The sequence below is a fragment of the Odocoileus virginianus genome, chromosome 6, assembly GCF_023699985.2.
Source record: "Odocoileus virginianus isolate 20LAN1187 ecotype Illinois chromosome 6, Ovbor_1.2, whole genome shotgun sequence".
Taxonomy (NCBI): Eukaryota; Metazoa; Chordata; class Mammalia; order Artiodactyla; family Cervidae; genus Odocoileus; species Odocoileus virginianus.
In genome coordinates, this window is record NC_069679.1 from 35519726 (window position 1) to 35542880 (window position 23155).

The following is a 23155-nucleotide window of genomic DNA, read 5'->3' on the forward strand; positions in this document are numbered from 1 at the left end:
CCAAAAGAAGAAAACATATTACTTAGGCAAGCAAATTTATAATTTTAGAACAGCAGTGAAGTATTTTTTATATGTAAAAGTGATGAATTATAGCTTTCTAAGGCATGCTGTTAATAAAGATGAAAAGCCCTGAGACCACTTGTCAAATTCTCCACCGTAGTCAGTGGTTTGAAACATAATGTTGTCTGTACATTGGCACAGCAGAAAAAAATTGTTACCATTTTGCTCTAGTGATGGGATATTTCTATCTTTTGTGTGTTTTGCTTTTAATTTATTATGAAACCTTATAGATCTACAAAAGATAAAGAGAAAATTAAATGTATATCATTCCCCACAAGTGTAACCATTTCCTTAAGTATGATATTTATCATCCTATGCATTTCTTCATATTTGGGCTACCTCTTTCATAGACCATCAAGTCCTCTCTGGTGTCTGAAGCACTAGAATGTCCCTGAAGTGACCCTGTGCCTGAGAACTGTTTTCTCATTCCTTTTTGGAGTCCCCTACTTCTTAGCCACAGGTCCTTGGGGAAAAGTCCCCATACCAATTGTTTTCTCTTAGATACCCTTAGAGAGCAAGGTAGGCCTGCCAAGTAGATTCCAAACAAGAATGTTCTAATAGAATGAGCAGTGCTGCCAGGCCGCTGACAATTTCTCAGGAGCTTCTTCAGCTTCCAGCAGGGTTTCCCTTCCACTTCAGGACAGAGACTAGACAGCATGTTGGCTAAAGGTTCAGACTGAAAAACCACATTGCCCAGGTTGAATCCTCCACTTAGGAGCTGAGTGACCCTGAGATTTCGTTTCCTTGTCTATAAAATGAGCATAATAATAGCACCTATTGTAAAGAACTGCAGGAGTAAATGAATCAGTTCTTAGGAAGCTCTTAGAACAGTGTCAGGCACATAAAAGTACTGAGTAAATGTTTGTTTAGTCGCTAAGTCATGTGAGTCTTTTCGACCCCATGGACAGAGGGGGTCCATGTTAGCTTTAACTAATAGGAAAATACCTCTGAGAACTGAGCTGTACAAATGTTTATTTGCAGAAAACTCAAATAAGTTGAGTATCTGATTCTTAGAGTTTTGTGCATTTCTGTAAGAGGATACCCATGGATACAGTCCTTGTAGTCTTTGCTTCTACAGAGCTTATTCTTTAGTATAAAACCTCCATGAATCATGTACTCATATCTTTCATTCTGTCATGTTAACTTTCTGTCAGAGCCCTAGTAAGTGTGGGAGGGGGTTCTGCCGAGTTGACCATTTCCATTTTCCAGAACTTGCTCTCTGGTCCTGGTCCACACCTTGTGTTATTATGAAGATGTCAAGAATGAAATGTTATTGAATGTGAAAGAACAAATTTGGGTGTTTTGTTTTGTTTTGTGTGTGTGTGTATGTGTGTGAAGAAACTAAGTCCATAGTTAAATGGGAAAGTAAATTAAAGGAGAAAAAAGTAAGTTTCCATAATGATAAATAAAAAAGATGTTTTACAAACCAACACTAGTGCATCAAAAATTTAAGATGAATTGATGGATAGAGGAATTGATAAATAAGTGATAAAGTATACATAGCAAAATATTAATTATAAGTGGTGGGAATGGGTATTCATTATATACCTGCAACCTCTGTATGTGTTTGAAAATTTTCAAAATGCTAAAAATGAAAACAGTACATTTTCCTTTACAAGTGTGCATCTGTGTTCTGGGCAGGTGTGTCAGTGCCTCTGCAGCTGGGCCTGCCTGATACAGTGCCCCCCCAGTACGGGGCTCTGAGGGAGGTGAGCATTCACACTGCGAGGGCCAGGCTCCGGCTGCTTTACCATTTCTCTGACCTCATGTACTCGTCCTGGAGGCTACTGAACCTCAGCCCCAACAACCAGGTAATGCGCTGGCTTAGGAAGCGGTGCCCGTGCTGTGCTCACCAGGTCCCTGGGCCTTTTTTTCAGCCTTCAGATACTTCCTCCGTGGCTAATGCTTTTACTCTTAGCACCTAGGAGATCTAGAGAAGGCACCAGTTCTGTTCCTCATTTTATTGCTGGATTAAGGATGATCCAGATACAGGTTATCATGTTGTTGGACATAAAATGGTCTTCCTTCAGTGTTTTGGTTTGTCGAAAGTTCAAGGAAGTATGAATGGCTAAGGAAGTATGAATGGCTAAGCATGTATTTTCTACAAACTGTAGTATATTATTTTAAAACTTAAGCACACGCAAGTGTTAATACCTCAGTCAAAGGGGTTATATAAATGAGTGAGAGAAACTTTGGAGACTTCTTGCTGTCCTTACAAATGAACATACCCTGTGGAGGGGCAGTGGGGAGATAAAGTAAATTTGGCTGATTTGATTGTCTTTAATAGAACAGACTAGTAATTTAGAGAGAAAGCAAGCTGGCTATGTTTGTTTGGTTAATGTGTAGGCATGCCTGCCAAAATGTGTATTAGTTTGTAAAACTGTTAGTCAAAAATCCTTTTGGGGGTGGGATGTTCAGAGAGAACAGCATGGAAACAAGTATACTATCAAGGGTGAAGAAGATCACCAGCCCAGGTTGGATGCATGAGACAAGTGCTCAGGGCTGGTGCACTGGGAAGACCCAGAGGGATGGGATGGGGAGGGAGGTGGGAGGGGGGATCGGGATGGGGAACACATGTAAATCCATGGCTGATTCATGTCAATGTATGGCAAAAACCACTACAATATTGTAAAGTAATTAGCCTCCAACTAATAAAAATTAATGGGGGAAAAAATTCTTTTTGGTAACCTAGTCATGGGTGTATGAGAGATTTGAGAAATCATTGTTAGAAGTAGATAATCAACCTGGCAACAGAATACTGTGCAGCGCTAACAGAATGTTAGCATCCTGTTTACAGTTAATGAGAGAAATGTTTATGGTATAAATTGAAGTGAGAAAAACAGAATGGATATAAATAGTGCAATCTTGAAAATGTGCAAAGGAAGGCAACTGGAAGGGAGTGGATGAAAGTGTTAATGGGGCCATCTCCGTATGGTAATATTAGGGATGATTTTATTTGTGTACTTATGTGTAAGCTTGCTTTCTGTTACAGAATAGTACATCTCATTATAATGCTGGAACATGGGGCATTGTGCAGGGACAGCTTCGGCCTTTGTTAGCCCCAAGAGTCTACACCCTCCCAATGGTGCGCTCTATAGGAAAAACCATGGTTCAAGGCAAAAACTATGGACCTCAAATTACTGTAAAGAGGATATCAACCAGGTTAGCACATTATATATGTATTTCATTAACTGACATATTTTGAGATGGACTTACTACTGACTAATCTCTGTGAACCTTAGCTTCCTCATCTGTAAAGTAGAATAGTAATAGTATTTTATTTCAGTACCCAGTGTAATTACAGTGAGCCTAGCACAGTGTTTGGCTGTTGTTAAGCTGGCCTGTTCCTTCACTGATGGGAGAATATCTTCAAGTGACATTTGTGGCGATTTGGGAGTATTATATTTTATTCTCTTTTCTCTTTCTTTTAAAGAGGACGGAAGTGTAAGCCTATCTTTGTTCAAATAGCGAGACAAGTAGTTAAACTGAATGCCTCAGACCTCCGTTTGCCCTCCCGAGCCTGGAAGGTTAAGCTAGTTGGAGAAGGTGCTGATGACGCCGGAGGAGTGTTTGATGACACAATCACAGAGATGTGCCAGGTATATTCATTCAATGTCCCCTGCTGAGTTGTCCACTCAGGTGGTGGGCAGTTTACTGTTTCCAGTGATATGACTGTGGCTTGTTTTTATAAATCTAAGCAAGAATTCATTTGTGATACTTACATAAAGCCATGCTATTAGTAATGTATATGTGAATTATTGCAAGGTTTTGTGAAATGCTTCATGAAGATATGTTTCTGAGTTAGTGCCAGTGCTTGGCCATCTACCAATGACTTACCATCTGTTGTTCTGTATAACAGAGAGAGGAAACAGCAATGACACATATGTACACTTCTGTAACAGAAAAATCCAGGACCACTCATGTGCTCCCATTTATTTTGGTGCTTTTAGAACAAAGAACAACCAGGCTCCAAGGAAATTAGAAAAACAAATCTTAAGAGTTTGAACAAGTCCATATTTTAAAATCTACAGTCACAGTTTTGCTTCCAAATCAGCTCTGATCCTTCCAGCTTTGCCTCATATCAGGATTTTTGTAATAAATCTGTATCTAAAATAATACTTGGCTATCATTTATTAAGTTTATTTGAATGTCACTATACCCTGCTCAGAGACACCCCAGCTCAGGCCCTGGATTGGCTTTTTCATCTTTATTCTGTGTACTGCAGGACATTTTCTCCATGGGGGAGTTCCTAAATTCATTTTAAGTTACAGCCACGAAAATAATTACAGAGACTACTGTTTGTCATATAGCATTATAAATTCCTCAACGTTCTCTTTTCAGCATGATCTTTAATGTTAATTGGTTCATTTTCTTGATATATTTAACTGCATTTCTAAAAAAAATTGTTCATTCTTCTACAGGAACTTGAAACTGGTATTGTGGACCTTCTTATACCATCTCCCAATGCTACCGCAGAAGTGGGTTACAATAGGGACAGGTAAGGGCGGTCAGCAAGTGTTACTGAATGTCTGCAATAATAGTAGTGTACATTTACTATATGCTAGGCACTATTCTAAGTGTTTTACATGGATTATCCCATTGAATCTTCATTATAGCTCTAAGGAGTAGGAACTGTTAACTGTTCTCCTTTCACAGATAGGAAACTGAGGCACTTACATCATGACTTGTTATGATGTAACAAGTCACTTGAAAATGAAACCAGATTTCTTTTGTGTTTCTGAAGGCCCACATGGCCTTCCCTCAGTGAATTAAAATTCATTAAAAACCTTTGAAATGCCATGCAGTCACAGCAGTTAGTATTTGCAATCATTTATTGTTCCTGTGTTTGTCAAATTTTGAATTTTGAATCCTGCTTTGTGGACTTGTAAATGATTTTAGGAAATAGGGCATCTTTGAGCAGGTAGCTTAAGGACTAATAGAACATTCACTCACCCTTTTTATGATTCCTCAAAGTAATTCAAAATACGGTCCCTGTGCCGTCTAGAACAGTAGCAGTAGGCCGTATGTCACTATTGAACACCTGAAATGTGGTTACAGGAGCTGAAGAACTGAATTTTAAATTTTATTTAATTAACTTAAATAGCTGCATGTGGCTAATGACTGCCATATTGGACAGCACAGGTCTAGACTAATGCTTTAGCTGTTTGATAACTTGTTTCTAATAGAAATGAGGACAACTTTGTTTGAAGTATTTCCTTTAATTCTGCAGGTTCCTTTTTAATCCTTCTGCCTGCCTCGATGAACACTTAATGCAGTTTAAGTTCTTGGGAATCTTAATGGGGGTTGCCATTCGCACAAAGAAGCCTCTGGACCTCCACTTGGCCCCTCTGGTGTGGAAGCAGCTGTGCTGTGTCCCACTCACCCTGGAAGACCTGGAAGAGGTAGATCTGCTCTACGTGCAGACTCTCAACAGCATTCTTCACATTGAAGACAGTGGGATTACTGAGGAGAGTTTCCATGAGGTAAATCCTGACTGGTCCATGTTTCTGCTGGTGTTGACGAGAATTTTCCTGTGTAAAACTCAGATATAGCCTTCCCCTTGCTGTCCAGCTGACCCATGCCATATACCATTGCTACACTTAGCAGTTCAACCTAGAAGTTTAAATAGCTGCTAACAGAGTCAGCTCTAGCACTGTTCCTTCCCCTTTAATCCATTCTCTCTGCTTGTTAGAGTGAAGGACAGAGAGAACCCAGGAGGCCTGGGATAACCAGAGTTCATCAAACCTGGTTTGGAGACAGAGAGATTCAACTGCATTTTTAATGGAAACCAGATGAGCCAGCACTCCCTGCTCATCAAGTAGCCCGGCAGTCCCCGACCTTTTTGTTACCCACCAAGGACTGATTTCATAGAAGACAATTTTTCCATGGATGGGGGTAGACGGGGTGATTTGGGGATGATTTAAGCACGTCACATTTATTATGCACTCTGTTTCTATTATTATTACATCAGCTCTACCTCAGATCATCAGGCATTAGATCCTAAAAGTTGGGAACCCCTGAAGTAGCCTAATCAGCTATGTCAGTTGCCTTGTCTTCATCCATAAGATTTCTGATGTTGATGTTTTGCTGTGTTTGTGTGTAACATACTTTTTGTGGTCATTTCTACCATGTAGTAAAAATTCTTTTTTCTTCTATTCATAGATGATTCCTCTTGATTCTTTTGTTGGCCAAAGCGCTGATGGCAAAATGGTTCCTATAATTCCCGGTGGAAATAGTATCCCACTCACGTTTTCTAATAGGAAAGAATATGTGGAGAGGGCCATTGAATATCGACTTCATGAAATGGACCGACAGGTGAGAGGAAACATTTTGAGAGGTTCACATGAGAGGTTTGAGAGGTTTGCTTTTGACTCCAAACAGGAGCTGTCTGGTTTTTACTGAATTTTGATGTATGAGTTCACAGTGTTGATTAATCTATATCTATATTTCAGTCCCTATTCAGAGACTTTTCAGGCCATTTCTCAGGATCTGCCCTTTACTCAAAGCCTTAGGTGAGCCCTGAATTGGCCACTGTTTGGCTTGGAGGCCAAGCCCTTGGCCAGGCCTTCAGAACCTGCCTTCTCACTCAGTCTTATTTGTCTTCATGTCTTACTGCTGCCCAACCCAGTGTCCTGTTCCAGCTCAGTCAGTCAGGGTCCATGTGAATGAATCCCTGAAGACTGGCCTTGTAATCCCATATGAGGGCCTCTTTCCTCCAGGTCTGTAACTGTGCAGATCTTTTTGGTCACCTAGAAGTTCCTCAAGCTATCACATACTTCTGAGTTGTAGACTAAGAGTTAGGCTGCAGAGTTTGGGTCTTCTTTCTTCAAGTAACGTGTGAGACATTGAATGAAGAGTGTATTTTTTATATATAACTTATATATCCTGTTCTGTGTTGATACATAGTAAGCATTTAGTAAATGATGGGAGTATGATAAGTGACCTTAGAAATGAATACTGTGTCCCAGAGTGGTGATTTTGGTTATATAGTCCTTCATAGCCAATTCAGTAATACCTTATTTGCAGAAGACTTTGGGCTTTTCTCAAGAGTTGGATGCTGGCTCTGAGGCTGTGTAGTAATTTGAATATATATATTCTATACTCTTCACTCCTGGTTCCTTCTTCAGCTCTGGCTTTGGGCCAAGTCTAGTCAGAAAACTATACCCCTTAGCTTAGTAAGTGTGGATCCTGTCAGCAATGTTGTTTACACAGTCAGGGCTTAGGATTTGTCTCTAATGCTTAAAGATGCTTATTCCTTATAGACTGGAATAACTGACCAAAAATCCCCTGGTCACTACCAACATGCTAGATGTGGTAGCAGGCCCCCGCATATGCAGTTTTCCCCATAGTTACTCAATGGGGAGATAGAAATTACTATCACCATTTCAGAAATGAATGCATGGAGTCCAGAGAAATGGAGTAATGTGCCCAAGGAAAAGCCACGATCACAAACCAGGTTTCGCTGTGGCATCCGGGCTCTTGTGCTGCCCTTTCCTGTGAAGGCCAGATCGACCTGTCCTCCAGCAGCTGTGCTCTGCTCTGCCCTGCTTTGTTCCTTTCTTGATAATAAGGCCTCTTCCTCTTTAACTTCCTCCTTGTCTCTTAGAACCCCGTGTTCTTCCTATAGCTGTCCCAGTTGTTCCCACTCAGGCAGCCATCCATGTACCTCAGCTTGTGTTCTGGCACATTTTGGCTGGGGCATTCCCTTTTCTGTCAGCAGAGACTGTCCTTATTGCCCGTTCATTCCTTAGCCCTGGGCATGACAGCCTCACACAATCATAACTCAGCGGCTTCCCCAAGATGTGGCTTGTCTTCAGGTTCTCTGGTTTGGCAGATGATTCTAAACTGACCAAGAGTGAAGTTATTTATGAAACAAACCTTGAACAGTGGCAGGTCTGCATGTAGAGTATGCTCTACTGTATAACCTTGGAGTGGTTTCGCCAAACAGACTGTGTAGGCAGCCTCTGACGGCACCCCTTCAGCACTCCTCAGCTGATCTGTTCTTTGCACTGTGCTAACAAAAGCTAACTACCCAATCATACAGACTCATTTAAAATAACTGTCATAATCATGTGAGCAGCAATTATTTGCCTTATTTTTTCAGATGAGAAAATTAAAAGACGTGGTGGGACTGGGATTCAGAACCCATCTCCTGATTAAATTCTCGATCCTTTTTACTGCTTTCCTACAAAAGGATGTCTCAGTTTTACTTTCTTCTTTGTACTTTCCTAACTTTTTTTTTAATAATCAGCACAAATGATTTTTATAAAAAGAATATAACTATTTTCAAAAGAAAATATAAATTACAAAGACAGTAGAAACCCTAGACACATCCTCCAAAAGCTGCTTACCCTGGTGAGAAGATGAAGTATTCAACAGAGCAGTTTTAACAGCCTGTGGCCATGTGTGGTTAGGAGTGTGAGTGAGTGGGGTTGGCATTAGAAGGGCCCCCGTGGGCTAAAGTTTTGTGGGGCTGGGAAGGTGGGCCCCTGAACTGACTTGACCTGGGACAGGAAGGAATGTATGAATCCCACAAGCAGGGAGAAACTCTGACAAAGGGTCAGAGGCAAGAAGGTTGGACCGTGTGCAGTCATGCCAGTTCTGAGGGACAAGTAGAGGGCCTGGGAGCAGATGAGCACACCTGAGGTGCCCGAGCCGATTGGGTTCACCATGGGTGCCCAGTCTGCACACAGATGTTGAATGAACAACCTCTCCTGGGAGCAGGTGGCTGCAGTCCGAGAAGGAATGTCCTGGATCGTCCCTGTGCCGCTGTTGTCCCTCCTCACAGCAAAGCAGCTGGAACAGATGGTGTGTGGGATGCCCGAGATCTCCGTAGAAGTCTTGAAGAAAGTGGTACGGTACCGGGAGGTGGATGAGCAGCATCAGCTGGTGCAGTGGTTCTGGCACACACTGGAGGAGTTCTCCAATGAGGAGCGTGTGCTTTTCATGAGGTTTGTGTCTGGAAGATCTCGACTACCAGCCAACACTGCTGATATTTCTCAGAGATTTCAGATCATGAAGGTTGATAGGGTAAGTAAGGTATTTTTTCTTTCTGGTAATGTCTGCCTTTGTTGCTTCCTTGTTGCTTACATGTTGGGCTTCAAGTACGCCTGCCAATTCAGGATTAATGCTTGGAATCTCCAGATTTTTTTTTTTTCTTTTTAATCAACCAGGAAAGATTTGTTTAGAAACATCTCATAACTTCAATTTTAAAAAAAAAAATGTCCTACATGGATGTAGAAACAACAACAACAACCTTCTCTGAATCTTCCAGTATCTTCCTGAATGAAAGCTAAGCTTGGCAGAAGGGCCATCATTGTTACCTCTGTGTCGTATTTCCTATGCCTTTTCATCATGTGACTTCTGCACTGGGACACGGTCTTGTTTATTTGTTTTCACTAAGATACTAACCATTAATTGGTGCACGTGCTCCAGGAGGAACGTGACGACACGGGAAGCAGCAGTAACATGCTCTCCGGCTACGTGTGTGGTGTGCATCACGGAACAGGCAGTACGGCTCCTCTGCAGCCTCATGAAAGGCCCCTGCTGCAGAGTGCCAGCCCAGCTGCCGTTTTGACAGATGGCTCAGGAATAAAAGGGCTTAGAGCCTTAAATGCATGCTGCTGCCAGAGTCATCTTTCTTTCTCAGGCACCCATCTGACCATGTCACTCTTCTTCTTTTACACTGTTCAGGGCCCCCTTGTGTTGATTCCAGGACAAACACTGACCACCTTAGCAGCCTTAATTAAACACCTCCACAGTCTGGCCTTAAACACCTCCTCTGCCCTGCTTTCCGATATCACCTCCTCACACCTAACTATTTCTGGTCATTATGGCTGCTTGCCTTTCTCCTGATAGACCTCACTGTTTTTGGTTAGTTGTTTTGGGGGGCAGGGGGGAGGGTTACTGGCCACGCTGCATGGCTTGCGAGATGTCAGTTCTTCAACGAGGGATTGAACCTGGGCCATGACAGTGAAAGTCCAGGATCCTAACCACTAGGCCACCAGAGAACTTCCAAGACCACCCATCGACACTGCTTTTAAATGTCCATGCCTTTGTGTAGGCTCTTGCCTCTGCTTTAGAAAGTTCTTTTCCTCTTCCTTTTCCATGTATGCCTGTCAAGCACTTGAGCCCAGTACCAATGTCATCTCCTCCAGGAAGCCCTCCTGTATGCTTTCCTGTGCTTCCTAACTATTCCTTAGGGCAGACTTAGATCTCCTTATGTCCATCTCCTGGACACTTAGTACATCCCTCAAGCCCAACATTAAGTTAGAGGTGTCTGTGTCCCCTCTTTCTCCTTTTCAACCCCCTAAAAGCTGGGCAGTCCTCTGAGCTGAGCCCATAGTGTTTATTCCAGAACTAGCAAGACAAAGAGGACCTCATTACAGGCCTTTCCTTTCTGGTGTTTTTCCAGTAACTACCCCTTGAAAGTTGCTGTAGTCAAAGCTGGTCCTCTCCTGCTGCCTCCTGAGGCTGCCTGCCTGGGCTCCACTCCTAGGCTGGGCTTGCTGGAGAGGCCTCACACAGGAAAGGCTGTGAAAAGAGCCTCCCCATGAATTTTCTACATGACTTGCCAGAAACTAAAAGCTGTGAATCTTGTTGCTTCAGAGAGGAGGAAATGGTTTGCTTCTATTCAGTTTTGGAAAAAGGCCTTGCCTTATATCTGTTCTGGGCTATCCTGCCATCCCACTAAGTTAATCCACTAAACACCCCTGCCTGGAAAGTTTTAGCCTCAGGAAACTGACCACTGTTGGTCTCTCCTTTGTGACTTTTAAACCATTTCTCCAGTTTCCAGATCAGAGCCACCTGTTGACATTCCCCTTTAGTATCTTTGTGGGTTGTGGTTTTTCTGCATTCGTCACTGGCTCTGGCACAGCTAAGCTTCTGGGCCTTCCATCTCCCACCTCTTAGAAATGCACTCACCTGATGTTGAGTTCCGAAAAGGAGGGCTGGTTTCCAGGAGTTCAGTGAGAAAGAGAGGGCAAGATCTTTTTTTGAAACTTTTTTTTAAATTATAAAAACAATATATATCATTACTATCATTATAGTTTGGAAAACAGTTGTGTTTGCAGGCCAGAACAGTGTTTGCAGGAAGAGACAGGAATCCTGTCCCTCTAGTGATATCCATTTTCACTTTTGTGTAATTCTTTAGGCATACACATTTTTGCATGACAGTTTGGAACTTTATATAAATTGTATTCATATTCACCTAACAATCTATCCCCAGCACTTTTCTGTCTTGCTACTAAGCATCATAATTATTGTTTTAAATAACTGTATCACCATCAGTTAAAGAGGTGGGATGGGATTTCATTAACTGTTCCTTCCTCATTGGAGTGGTAATGGGATGGCAGGCAAAGGGTGCAGAAGGCTCACTAGGAGGACAGTGAGGGGAGGAGGAGTGTGGTGACTCCCTCAGAGTTGTTCCTTCCATTTCACTGGCTCTGTTGGTGCATCTCCATAGCAGCTTCAAGTTTGCACCCTCTGGTGAAAGGGAGTGAACTCTTTTGCCCTGTGGCAGGCACCATGTGAAGCATGTTCTCCCAAGTAACCCCACCAGTCAGGGCTCATTCTCATGTCACACGGGAGGGCCTTTGAAGAGTAAGGAGAGGAAAGAAGCGTCTTTACCAAAAGCTAGATGGCCACAGGACACCAGAGCCTGCGCTCTCCCTACCACAGCCAAGCCTCTGATTGCTCTCCAGGTGGCCATGCAGTCAGTGCTATTCACGGAGCCCACCTGCAGGCAGGGAGAAATGCTCTCCTGACTTGGGGGGTGGTGGTTATGAGCAGCACTGCTCCCCACTCCCCACACCCCCATGACACCCTGATGCTGCAGTCACAGCTCTGGGTCTCTCTCTCCACAGCCTTATGACAGTCTGCCTACCTCACAGACCTGCTTCTTCCAGCTGAGACTGCCCCCCTACTCCAGCCAGCTGGTCATGGCTGAGCGCCTGCGCTACGCCATCAACAACTGCCGATCAATCGACATGGACAACTACATGCTCTCACGAAACGTGGACAACGCTGAGGGCTCCGACACTGACTACTGACTACCAAGGGTGCCATCACCCCCCTTTCTTCTCAGTAATGTTCACTTCCAGTTTAATGTTGATACACTTTTATGGTAACTACATAGATGTTTTAGGAACATAAAGCGACGTTATAAACAGTGGCCACATTTAGTTACTCTAAAGGTAACAAAGAAATTAGATGTTTTTATTTTTCTGTGATTGTACAAAAAAAAAGGCAGAGTGCTCTCAGTCAGGTTTTCCCCTCCATACTTTTGGTCACTTTTGATAAGTTTGCATGGAACCATTTTGGTGCATTTTTAGTTGGGAATGGTACATTTTTGTAAACCCGCCCAGTGAACATGGAATTGTACATTGTGTATAATTGTTCATTAGAAAGGACAGTTTTACATGAATATTCATATATTTATTTTGTTTTAATTTGAATTGCCTGTGCAGGGTTCCTTATGCAGAGAAATAAAGCTGATTCAGGAATCAGTGCATGGGCTGCTTTTGTTATTGGAGTTTTGATGAAGAGAAAGTGAGCTTTCATTTTGACAGCTTTTTGATTCATCAGAAACATTCCTTCACACTGGACTTTGCTTGGAAATGACAGAGCAGAGGTCCACATGGGTGTAGCAGCCCCTGACCTGAAAGCTTCTATTCATTGGTTCTGTCATCCTCGGTCTCTCACTGTGTTCCCTCATCACAGGCCCTTGTGTCAGCCACTTGGCCCGTGCTTTTGCACCACCCTGCCGCCTCCTCCAGAGCTGGCTTAAAGTGTGACCCACTCATAGGAGCCTTTCTTAAACAGCCCAGGATACCTGGTACAGGATACAGCTCTACTCAGTTCTGACACCACCACCCCCACCCCACCCCCCGCATACGTGAATGAGTGACCATGTGAATCTGTGAATTAACATGAGAACTAAGGAGTGGCTTTTATGTCCTTGAATGATGGTAGGGAGTTGTGTGGGGGACTGGGGAAAGGATTACACCCCTGGTGTTTAGACGCAGCCCTTGAAGGCCCTGGGCTATATGCTCATTTGCTCAGGCATGTCAGAATGAGCACGTGGTTCTGGGAGAAAGGGCCATCTGGAGAGCAGCTGCGAAGGCTCTGGGAGTGGGAACAGGGAGCAGGCACAGCCTTCAGGTGGCTTGTCTCTTTCATCCATTAGAAGTTCATGCCCCACTATACTTCCAGTGTACTTCATGGACAAGGTCAAGGCTGACAGCCTGCTCAAATGAGGTGCCAGGCAGAGAGCTTTACAAGTACTTGTTTTCCGCAAGGTAGGTAAAAGGCATGTGTTCCAAAAAGAAATTGGAAGGAAAATGTGGTTTTGCTTGCCAAGATAATGTGGTGCATGGATATTTCCCAGTGAGTATGCCTAATAATATTTAGGATAATGACATTTTAGTTTTATGGAAAAGAGACTTCAGTTGGAATTGTGTCTCAGAAGGAGACCATAGCTTCCAGGGTCTGGGCCTTTAATACTTGGCCTGAGAGCTCAGTTAGAAGCAGCAGTGAAGGTCTTTGTGCTTGCAGCATCCACTCAGTGAGTGGGAATGCACTGTCAGGGCCTCTAGGTCAACAGGGAACTGCAGAGAAGAGAGGCCTCTGTGCTGTGGAGATCCTGGACCGTACCACAGGGTTCTCTCCAGGCCCTCTGGGCTGATTCCTGGGAACCACTGGTTCTTCCCTCTTGCTGAGCTGGGCTGAGGGTATGCGAGTTGAAGGCTATGTCTATAGTCTCAGAGACTATTTTAAATCAAAATGAGGCCTTGAGCTTCATGAGGCTCTCGACTCATGGGGAAAGGGCACCCTCAGCAGGCTGATGCTCATGGTTCCAGCTCCCACCTGTCAGGCCTAACAGATGACGTCTCAGGAGCCTTAACTCTGAGGAAGCTTACAGAGACACCTTGGTTTTATAACAGATGCCATTTCTTTGCTGGAAAGTTATCATTTTGCTTCATTCTCTCTACTTTTGGAAGCTGTAGGAGAGGGGAAGGCAGGAGTCCCTGATCTGAGGACCTGAAATGAGCCTAGTGCAACTATTTTTCCCTCCATAGTTCACTTTTAACCCCCATAGAGTTTTAGGTCTTTTTCTTTCCTTGCTGGATTTGTTCAGTTAACAAATCCTTGCAGCTTTTGTCACCCTTAGATGGTCTCAAGAGACTTTTACCCCCAACCTTTAAGATTTCCTCAGAGGCCCTTTCAAGGTGCATCTTTTCTGTGGGCCTCCCAGTTTTGTGGCCTTTGCCCAGCACTGCCAGCCAGATGAAACCAACACTTGATGAGCTCGATTTTTAGCAAAAACCAAGTCTTCGGCATTGAATCCCAGAGTTGAAGGAATGCTAGAACTAAGGCATCAGGTGGTCTCTCCCTTTACAGACCAGGAATTCGAGGTCAGGAGAAGGAGAGTGCTGGATCACAGGTACTTAACAGATGAGAGCTGGGAGTCCTGGTTTCCTGTCAGCACACTGCTGGTGGAGTTGAAGGAGCACAGTCAGTCCCGTGCAGATGCTGAGCCTGTGCCGAAACAGGCCAGTGTGTCCCTTAAGACAAGCCTTGGAAGGCAGCATCCCCCCAGCAGGTTCTGCTTCCTAGGGAGCAATCAGGAGCCCCTGACTTCCGAGCATATGGCTCCAGTCTCTGTTTGCACTGAGGGTCCTGGACCAGCCAGTACAATGTGGTGACTGGGGTCAGCCCCCCACAAGGGAGGCACTGTTCCGCCCCGGTGCTGAGGTTCTGCACCCTCCCCCTAGCTTTCACTTTGGCTGCCTTGGCCAAAACTGAGAGTGAAAAGAGTTAGCGTTCAGTACCTGGGCAAAGCCTGTGGTCTGTTCTAATGGAGGCTCTGAGGGCACAGGTAACCCCCAGGCCATTTCCAGGTGGCTCTGGGTCAGGCTCACATCTCCCCCAGCTCGTCCTTCTCTGGAGATGCACTGGGCTTCCTGTCTTTTCTGAGCTGTGCCTGCTGATATCAACCTGACAGGGACTGGAGTCAGTCCCAGGTCTGGCTTAAAGGGCATGTCTTTCAACATGTGTTGCTGCTTCCCAGTGCCTGGGCCTCGTGGGTTCTGCCAGGCACAGCCCCACCATGGATGTGAGGCTGCATCTCCCTACCCTCCCCCTTCCAGGCACTACATAGTTAGACATAATCTCGTCACAGTGTCACCGAAGTGTACTGGTCCTATTTTACAAATAGAGAAATGGAGGTTCAGAGAAGGATAACTTGTCAAAAGTTACAGATGGCAGGGCTGGGAGAGAACTCAAAACTGCCGCCCAGCCCAGCAGCACGTCTTCTGACTAGACTGACTCCCTTGAAGTAGGGCCTAGCCCAGCCCAGGGCCAGTACCCAGTAAATGATTGTGAGATGAATGAGTTGGTGGGTTAATTAAGCATACAGTGCCCCCTGATATATGCAAATCTGAGGAAAGACTGTGAAAGCTGTGTTTAGATTAAGAGGGCACTGTGTTCTGTCTACTGCCTTTGCTGTGAACAGTGACTGTTAGAAGGCAGGGTTACTGTGAACAGTGACTGTTAGAAGGCAGGGTGGACAGTCAGTGCCTGCCTTCTGGAAGCATCTCAGATGGGCCTGGGCTCAGGGATCCAAAGCTCCCATGCAGGGGGCAGGGCCTAACTGGAGCCCTAGAAACAATGCTGGACACAAGTGTCAGCACAGCTTCAGTTCTGTGTACTAGTCTTGGTATATGGGGGTTTAGTAGGCATCAAAGGGAACTGAACCCTCATGATAAAAGAGCTTCTGTGGGAAAAGGAGCCTCATGGTTACTTTTCATTCCAGGTTACTGACATTCCAACTGAACTTACAATAACCTTTGTTTGCTTTACAAATACAGTCCCATGATTCTGAAAAGAACTTTGCAAAGCAAGATTTTCTCACTGTCCCAATACACGGGTAAGAGTGCTGAGGTCTGGAGAGGGCTGACCTGTGCTTGGTCAGAGGAGTGCTAGAAACCAGGATCCCATTGTTCCCCAGACTAAACCACCAACTCAGGGCAAATGGGACCTCTGGGAACTGGGGCTTATCAGAGATGATGAAAGCAAATCTGTGGGGTTTAAGTGGCTTCATTGTAAACATTTAACTCCCTGGAAGCCTGAACTTGCTTTCAACATTGTTTTCAGTAGTGGCCAAAAAATTAATTTCCTTTAAAAAGCCTTTTTCCAGTGTTCACAGCAATGGTGGATAAACTAGAAAATCACCCAGAGGAAGCCTGCATAGTGGTGGGCCTCCCATTCCACTGCAGCTGGTGGCTTGGCAAGGCTGGCTTTTTCTACAGGGGGATGAAACAGGATTTTATTTCTGGGCTAAGTGCTGGTCCAACCAAGGGCCCAGGGGCAGCAACTAAGGCTTTCAGCAGTCCCTGGAGGGCTTTAGGCAAGGTGGGATGCTGTCTGCCTGCCCACAGACTCTGCCTAGAAGTTTCAGCACCTCTGGGCCTTCACCATCATCATCTTGGGGCCCTGACGCCTGCTGGGGGTAGCCTGAGTGTGAGGATCTCCAGCTCTCGTTTCATCCTCATAATAACCACTGAGGCCTCCTTTATCCCTCATTTTTCTGATTATCTCTTCTGCTCACCTTGTCTTCTCACCTCACTCTGTTCAGCCGCAACATACCAGCCATGCTCCTAGCCTTTGTGCTGGCGGCTCTTCCCTCTGTGGAATATTTTCCTCCAGATGCTGCACCCCTCCACTTTATTTCTCAGATGCCTTCCTTCTCAAGAGGGCTTACATTTGTCAACCTCTTTTAAGTTGCTTTTCCTTTCCTGGCCCCTGTCAGCAGTCCCAGCAGTCCCCAAATTTCTTTTACCCTATACCTTCACCTCTTCCCCAGTACTTATCCACTGACTGGTACACTGTTTCTTCCCCCACTAGAACATAAGATCCATGAGAACAGAATGTCTTTTTTTCTTCCTTGCTGTTTCCCCAATATCTGGGCAATGAATAAGGAACCCATATGTTTGGTCAGGGCCCTCAAGATAGCTGTTCTCTTGTTCTCTGTAAGTGCCCTGCCTGACTAGTACCTGTTTCACCTAAACCCTACACACAAAAGGACTGATCCTCCTAGATCCTTGCCCCAGGCCCCAGCTGATGATTGTTCATATCAAAGGGTCCCTGAGGGGCATGCCCCCATTGGTTTCCTTGGTAACGAATGAGCCCACCTGACATCAATTCCCCTATAATTGGTCGTCTCCCCTCCCGTCTCCCAAGCAAAGAGTGCCACAGTGTCCTGCCTGCTGCACAGAATGGGGTGTCACTCCAGGACTTTGCTTCAGACATGTTAGTTTCCTCCATCCATTAAACCACTGATGTCTGTTACTGACTCTGGGCTCTTTCTCAGAATTAAAGCTGGGCAAGTGTAGGCCTTGTAGGCCTATGGGGTGCAGCCCAACACCAGTGACTAGGCATCAAGAGCCCCTTTCACAAAGAAGAAACACCTGGTCTCAGGTGGGTCAAGGGCCTTGATTTCACCTGGTGATGAGAGTAGCCAGAGTGAGTATCACCCACCACTTCACCATTCTCCCTACCTTCCCCCCTTACCCAAAATTTTCCCGCTGTACCTGGAACCAGGAGGCTGCAGGATGACTGCTGACTGAGAGCCTCTGCTTTGATGGCTGAAGGTGGGACAGCAGTGACTAAAGCTATGAAATTGAACTCAAGGCGTTGGCCCAACGTTCAAATCTAGCAGGTAAAAATTTAACTTTGCATTCGCTTTTAATGGTTTCGTTAACCAAAGATTTAACCAGGGCTGCTGCTTTTGTGTTTGTCTTTACTTTGGGACTGTCAAATTATTTTCTTCGTTTATGATGGATGAAAACAAGCATAGCTGCAGTTTATGAAAGAAGCACATCAACGAGAATTTCCTAGAATCGTTCAAAGCGAGTTGGGAGTTGGCACGAGCAAAGGCTCGGTGGAAACCACGGCTCAGGGTTCTACCCCTCCTCCCTCTGGCGCAGCAAGGAGGGGTTGGGGAGAGGGCTGTCCCTTACACACCCCTGGGGAGCTCCGGCTGGCCACACTTCCCCACGGGGGGTGATATAAGACATCCCCACCACCTCCCCTCCCCGCAGCTGCAGTCTCAGCCGCGAAGGATGAGATAGAGCCCAAATGGAGAACCCGGTGCGCAGGGGACACAGAAAAGTGTGCTGGTGTTTAACGAGAAACAATCGAGTGTTTTCCAAGCATCCGGCCACCAAATCTCGCACTCAGCCGATGTATAAAATCGTAATATGGGTTAGGCGCTCGTATCCGAGTCTTGGCTGAGGATGTTGTGGCTGTCTAGGAGCTGGCGTTCAACACAAGTAGCTCCCTCCTCCGGAGACCTGGGGCCGGTGTCCTGCCGGCCTAGCGCAGAAGCAACTTGCGGAGGGCGGCGCCGGGCGCGTGCGGGCCGCGCGGGAGCTGGTCCGGGATCATGGCCGCGCTATGCTCGGCGCGCACCGTCAAGCGCGGGCACGCGGCGCGCAGGCGCCTCAGGCCGGCCGCGCTCACGTTGCGGCAGAAGTCCACGTGCAGCGTCTGCAGCGCGCGCCCGTGCGCCGCCACGGCCGTCAGCGTGCGGTTGGTGACGCGCGCGCAGTTCTCCAGGTGCAGCGCGCGCAGGCGCGGGCAGGAAACCAGCAGACGCGCCAGGCAGTCGTCGGTGACGTGGCCGCAGCCAGACAGCGTGACGGTTGCCAGGTTGGGGCACCTGCGGAGAGGAGGATGCGGTTAGCGTGCGGCCGCCCCCGGTCACGCCCCCTGGCTCCCTGGCTGGTTAGTCCCAGTGTCAACTCTGGGAGACCGCATCTTATAGAGGAGTACCGGGCCTAGTTCTTATGGCTTAGCTGGTAAAGAATCCGCCTGCAATGAGGGAGATCTTGGTTCGATCCCTGGGTTGGGAAGATCTCCTGGAGAAGGGAAAGACTACCCCCTCCAATATTCTGGCCTGGAGAATTCCATGGACTATATAGTCCATGGGGTTTCAAAGAGTTGGATCCTGTTGAGCCACCTTCACTTTCATCGGACCTAACGAGTTTCACTTTGGGAAGCTGCCCGCTGTGACATGGCCCGGATCTGAACTGGGACCCACTTCCCTTGCTCTTCTGCTACTCCATCTCACCATACTTGGCTGTGAGTGGGCTTTTAGCCCCAGGAGCCCAAACCCCCATCCTGCTGTGCGACGCTGGTTTCTAGGAGGATGAGAAAAGCGGTGCATGGTGACAGCTCAGGTCTAGCTCCAAGCTGAGGCCCTGCTGATCGTGGCAGGACCGTGCAGAGAGGGTTTTCCGTAAAGTGTCTTAGAATCAGGCCCATTCCAACTCTTGGCCATCGGGGCCCCCTCTGAGTATTGGTTCCAAGTTCTAGAGCCCTGGTTTCAGCTGAGTTGACGGAGGCAGTTACTACAACTCCACTGGGATGCCAGCCTGCCAGAAGTCAAGATCCACAAGTAGCTAGACCCAGGCCTGTTGTGGGTACAGTCAGGGACACAGGTAGCTCGTCCAGAAAGCATGGGGGGAGGGAGGTGTCTCTCTGCACCAACCTTGCCAGCAACTGCTTGGGAAAAAGATCTTGAGTACAGTTGGAGGTGGTTTCTTTGTGCCGTGACCTTGATTGTCATTCATTACCTGGTATGTATGTTTGAGGTTGGCTGGGAGAGGATAATGCCCACCAGTGGGGTTGTCCTGAGGACTAAATGATTAGAAGTGTCTAGAGCCTGTGCAGGGCCTTCTGTAGGCGCTTCTAAGCCATGTTTCCTGGGAGCAGGCAGGACCACACTGCTTCCAGTCAAGAACCTGTCTCATGGGTGCAGGCCTTGGCTTCCTATAGCCAGAGGAAGCTGGAGTCAGGCCACAAAGGGTTTCCCTTTCCCCATCCGCCTCCCTCAATGCCCCTGGGCTGCACCTGACTGAGCCAGCTCAGCTCCATTTGCTTTAGGAAGGAAGGAAGGAACTAAAGTAGACTGGACATGGCTGCATCCACAAACCAAGAACATCCCATCTTTCCAAGTTTGCACATCTTCCTTAGTCTTCATATCTGCCTTCCACCCCCAGTTTCTTGAATGAGGAAACTGGCTCAGGAAGCTCAAGTGATTTGCCTGTGACTTATTTGCTGTCTAACCCAGGACAAATATCTGAACCTTGCTGCACCACCTCTTCATCTGTCAAGTGGGAGAGAAACTGTTACCTTCAGGGTGGTGGTGAGGATTAGGTAGGCATTTAAGCCCCAAGGCTGTTAACATGATTCCTTCCTCTTGAGAACCTTTAGAATAATCCTGAGACAGGAAGAAACCAGCAAAAGAAACCATGGACTCCCTACCAAGCCATCCTCAGCTGTCCCCAGGTGATTGCCAGATCTAGGTTTGGTGCACAGGCATCAATACCTACTGTGTGCTAGTGATACTGTGTCATTTAATCTGAAATTAGCCTGTGAGATAAGGCAGTGTACCCCAGTCCACAGGGGAAGAAATGAAGTTGAGTTAATTTAAATATTTGGGCTGGGGGTCACATGGTCAGACAGTAGCAGTGCTGGGGGACTCAGCCCCAGGCCCTTTGCTTTTTTCTGACACTCGTGCCTGGACAGGTGCAGTCCATACCTTGCTGGTTTGGGGGGTTATACCTGCTTCTAAGAAGAATGGAAGAAATTTAGGGCAGGCTTTTTACCCTGTATGTATCACTTCCCTGTCTATTTACTGGGTCTTGTTAAACCCATCAAAATGGCATGGTCTCATTAGGGACAATCCCAAATCCATCTTCTATTTTCTTCTATGGCCTTAAAAAAAAAAAAAGAAAGAAAGGAGGGGCCACTACACTATTTGCTTCTGTTCCTTGTTAGGCTGCCAGAATACAGCAGCTATTAAAACCTGGGTGGCAACAAGCGGACTGAACCTAGTTTGTTAGTGAACGAGGGGATCATTTCCTCAAAGGCAGGACAGGGCTGGTAAAGGCTCAGTGAGAGCCTGGCTGAGGAAGACTGTTCTTTCGTGGACCGCTCTGGGCAGGAGGCTGTGACAGTGAAGGGAGTCTCGCCCGTGGCTCAGCCACTATGGGGTCGACAGGTCAAATACAGGATGTATTTAGGACATACTTGTGCCAAAAATTATTCTGTCTATCTGAAGTTCAGATTTATCTGAACTTATCAGATTTATCTGGGCCTCTTGAATCGTTATTTGCTAAAATCTGGGAATCCTAGACTGTGGCACAAATCACAACCTGTCAGACTTTTGGGTTTGCTCATTTGAGAACTTGGGCTAAAGCACTCTTCCCTTCAGTTTACTGATCCTCGCAGTAACTTCAGGTACTCTGAAGATTAGTAAGTTTCTCATAAGGAAACCATTGTCCGCACCCCTGCTGGAGTCTGGATTGGTTCATCTAACCCAGGGCCAAGCAGCCTAACCCTCCTTCAGCTGCACTTCACAGGTCTTGGGGTTTGCTTGCCAGGAGCAGAGTCAAGGGGGCAAGCTGATTGCTGAATCTTGAAACCTTTTCCTGGGACCTGACACTGCAAATGAAGGCCCAGCTCGACCCACCCAGCCCTTCATGGCTGCCAGGGAGGACAGCTGCCAGAAGCAGAGGGACAGGCTGAAGCCTAGTCCTTCCTCTCTGCTAAAGCAGCTCCAGGACCTGTGAGGCTAAGAGGAGGATTGGCGCCCTTTCCCCCCAGAATTCTCTCCATCCTGTGGAGACTGCGCGGTGGGTGGGCCTGGGGGGTCTGCCTTGGGCCTAGTCTGAGGCTCTCCAAAGCAGAGCCGTCTTGGTCTCGTCATTTGCTCTTCCCAGACCCCCAGGGGCCTCCCAGAGCCCTGGAGGCCAGCGCGGCTCAGGAGGCGGCCTACCTGTCGCACACCCGGAGGAGGAAGTCGTTGACCAGGCTCTCGTGCCGGCTGCAGATGTTCCTCTGGAGGGCGCTCTTGAGCCAGTCCTCGATGCTGCACACCTGCACGCGGCTGGAGTGCCAGCAGATGGAGAGGCTCCTGAGCGCCGGGCTCAGGAGGAAGTTGTCCTTCTTGAGTTCTGTGAGGGAACGAAAGTGCAGCAGGGGCCAGAGTGCAGGGTCCTCAAACACGTCCTGGAGCTGGGGGCAGGTCCTGGCAAGGTTCTTCCTGCTGTCCTTGTCCAGGAAGGAGAAGAGGTGCAGCAGGCACTCGCGATTGAGCTGGGTGATGTGCATGGTCCGCAGTGGCCACACCGATGTGGCTGCAGCCCAGGGACCCGACCTGCCTGCAGCTGCTCCTCCCCAGCTCTGGGCTGGTGGACATATATGGCTGAAGAATGGTGTTTATTTTTGGCCAACAACTGGTGCTGGCGCTCTGAGGAGGAGGGAAGCCCAGACCCAGACATACGTGCGGTAGTCTGTGGCTCGGCTTATGCTTAGAGGAATTGAAAACCCTGGCAGAAAATCAGCATGTTGAAGTTCAGTAGTCTACTTAAAGGGGATTTCTTTCCTTTTAGCTGACAATGGTGTTAGGCAGAGAGCTCTTTTGGCATTTTCATTCGAGGTACTGGCTAGACTACCTTTGTCCGGGCTTGCAATCTCTACTCACTGGGAGGGACTTTAATTGTAAATAGTATCTGGTTTTATTTCCTGGGACATCAGTATGAGTCTTCGGCTCTACTTTCAATAGGAAGAAGCCTGCTGTCTATAAAAAGCTAAAGGTTGTGGTTTTATGCTTGGAGGTGTAAGCAGAAGCCACGGTCGATGCCCCTTTTCTGTGTTATTTTGTTCCATAGTGATGGTTTCCAGCCTAGGCTGAACTACCTTCAAATCCTGCTGCTCCCCTCCAGGCAGAGGGATTTCCCAGTTGTTTTTACCCTGAGCTGAAAAAGCTTTGTGTTAAGTAGCTTCTGTCTCTCCAGGGTTCTTCTGTGTGTATGTGTGTAAACTCGTTTACTTGGCTTTACATTTTTCCAATTATGTGTCCTGCTGTATCTAATCTATATTTCCCAAAGTGCCAGGATGGATGAAGTAACTCTTAACACAAAACTACTTGAAGCAATTATAAGTTGAAGTGTTTTACTCTTGCCCTGTAAACCAGCCTCACATCCTCCTTGTGAATGTGTGTAATTTAGTTCCTGGCAGTTAAGCT

General features: G+C 46.6%; 2 protein-coding genes across 13 annotated transcripts in view; one reads left to right on the forward strand and one right to left on the reverse strand.

The window, feature by feature from the left end:
- HERC1 (HECT and RLD domain containing E3 ubiquitin protein ligase family member 1) overlaps positions 1 to 12569 on the forward strand; it is a 206459-nt gene extending 193890 nt beyond the window's left edge. For all 12 annotated transcript variants that reach the window (XM_070469147.1, XM_070469145.1, XM_070469153.1 and 9 more), the window contains 8 exons: positions 1702 to 1871; positions 3053 to 3222; positions 3494 to 3659; positions 4482 to 4558; positions 5291 to 5543; positions 6223 to 6375; positions 8785 to 9090; positions 11925 to 12569. In XM_070469147.1, the coding sequence (XP_070325248.1) occupies positions 1702 to 1871; positions 3053 to 3222; positions 3494 to 3659; positions 4482 to 4558; positions 5291 to 5543; positions 6223 to 6375; positions 8785 to 9090; positions 11925 to 12110 (1481 nt within the window). In that variant the 3' untranslated portion in view covers positions 12111 to 12569. The remainder of the gene's footprint in view (positions 1 to 1701; positions 1872 to 3052; positions 3223 to 3493; positions 3660 to 4481; positions 4559 to 5290; positions 5544 to 6222; positions 6376 to 8784; positions 9091 to 11924) is intronic.
- Positions 12570 to 18242: 5673 nt separating this feature from the next.
- On the reverse strand, positions 18243 to 22739 carry FBXL22 (F-box and leucine rich repeat protein 22). The gene is made up of 2 exons (XM_020901538.2): positions 21905 to 22739; positions 18243 to 18781 (listed from the first exon to the last, which is right to left on the reverse strand). The coding sequence occupies exons 1-2, from the start codon at positions 22237 to 22239 to the stop codon at positions 18436 to 18438; spliced, it is 681 nt and encodes a 226-aa protein (XP_020757197.1). The 5' UTR covers positions 22240 to 22739; the 3' UTR covers positions 18243 to 18435.
- Between the last annotated feature and the right edge of the window lie 416 nt (positions 22740 to 23155).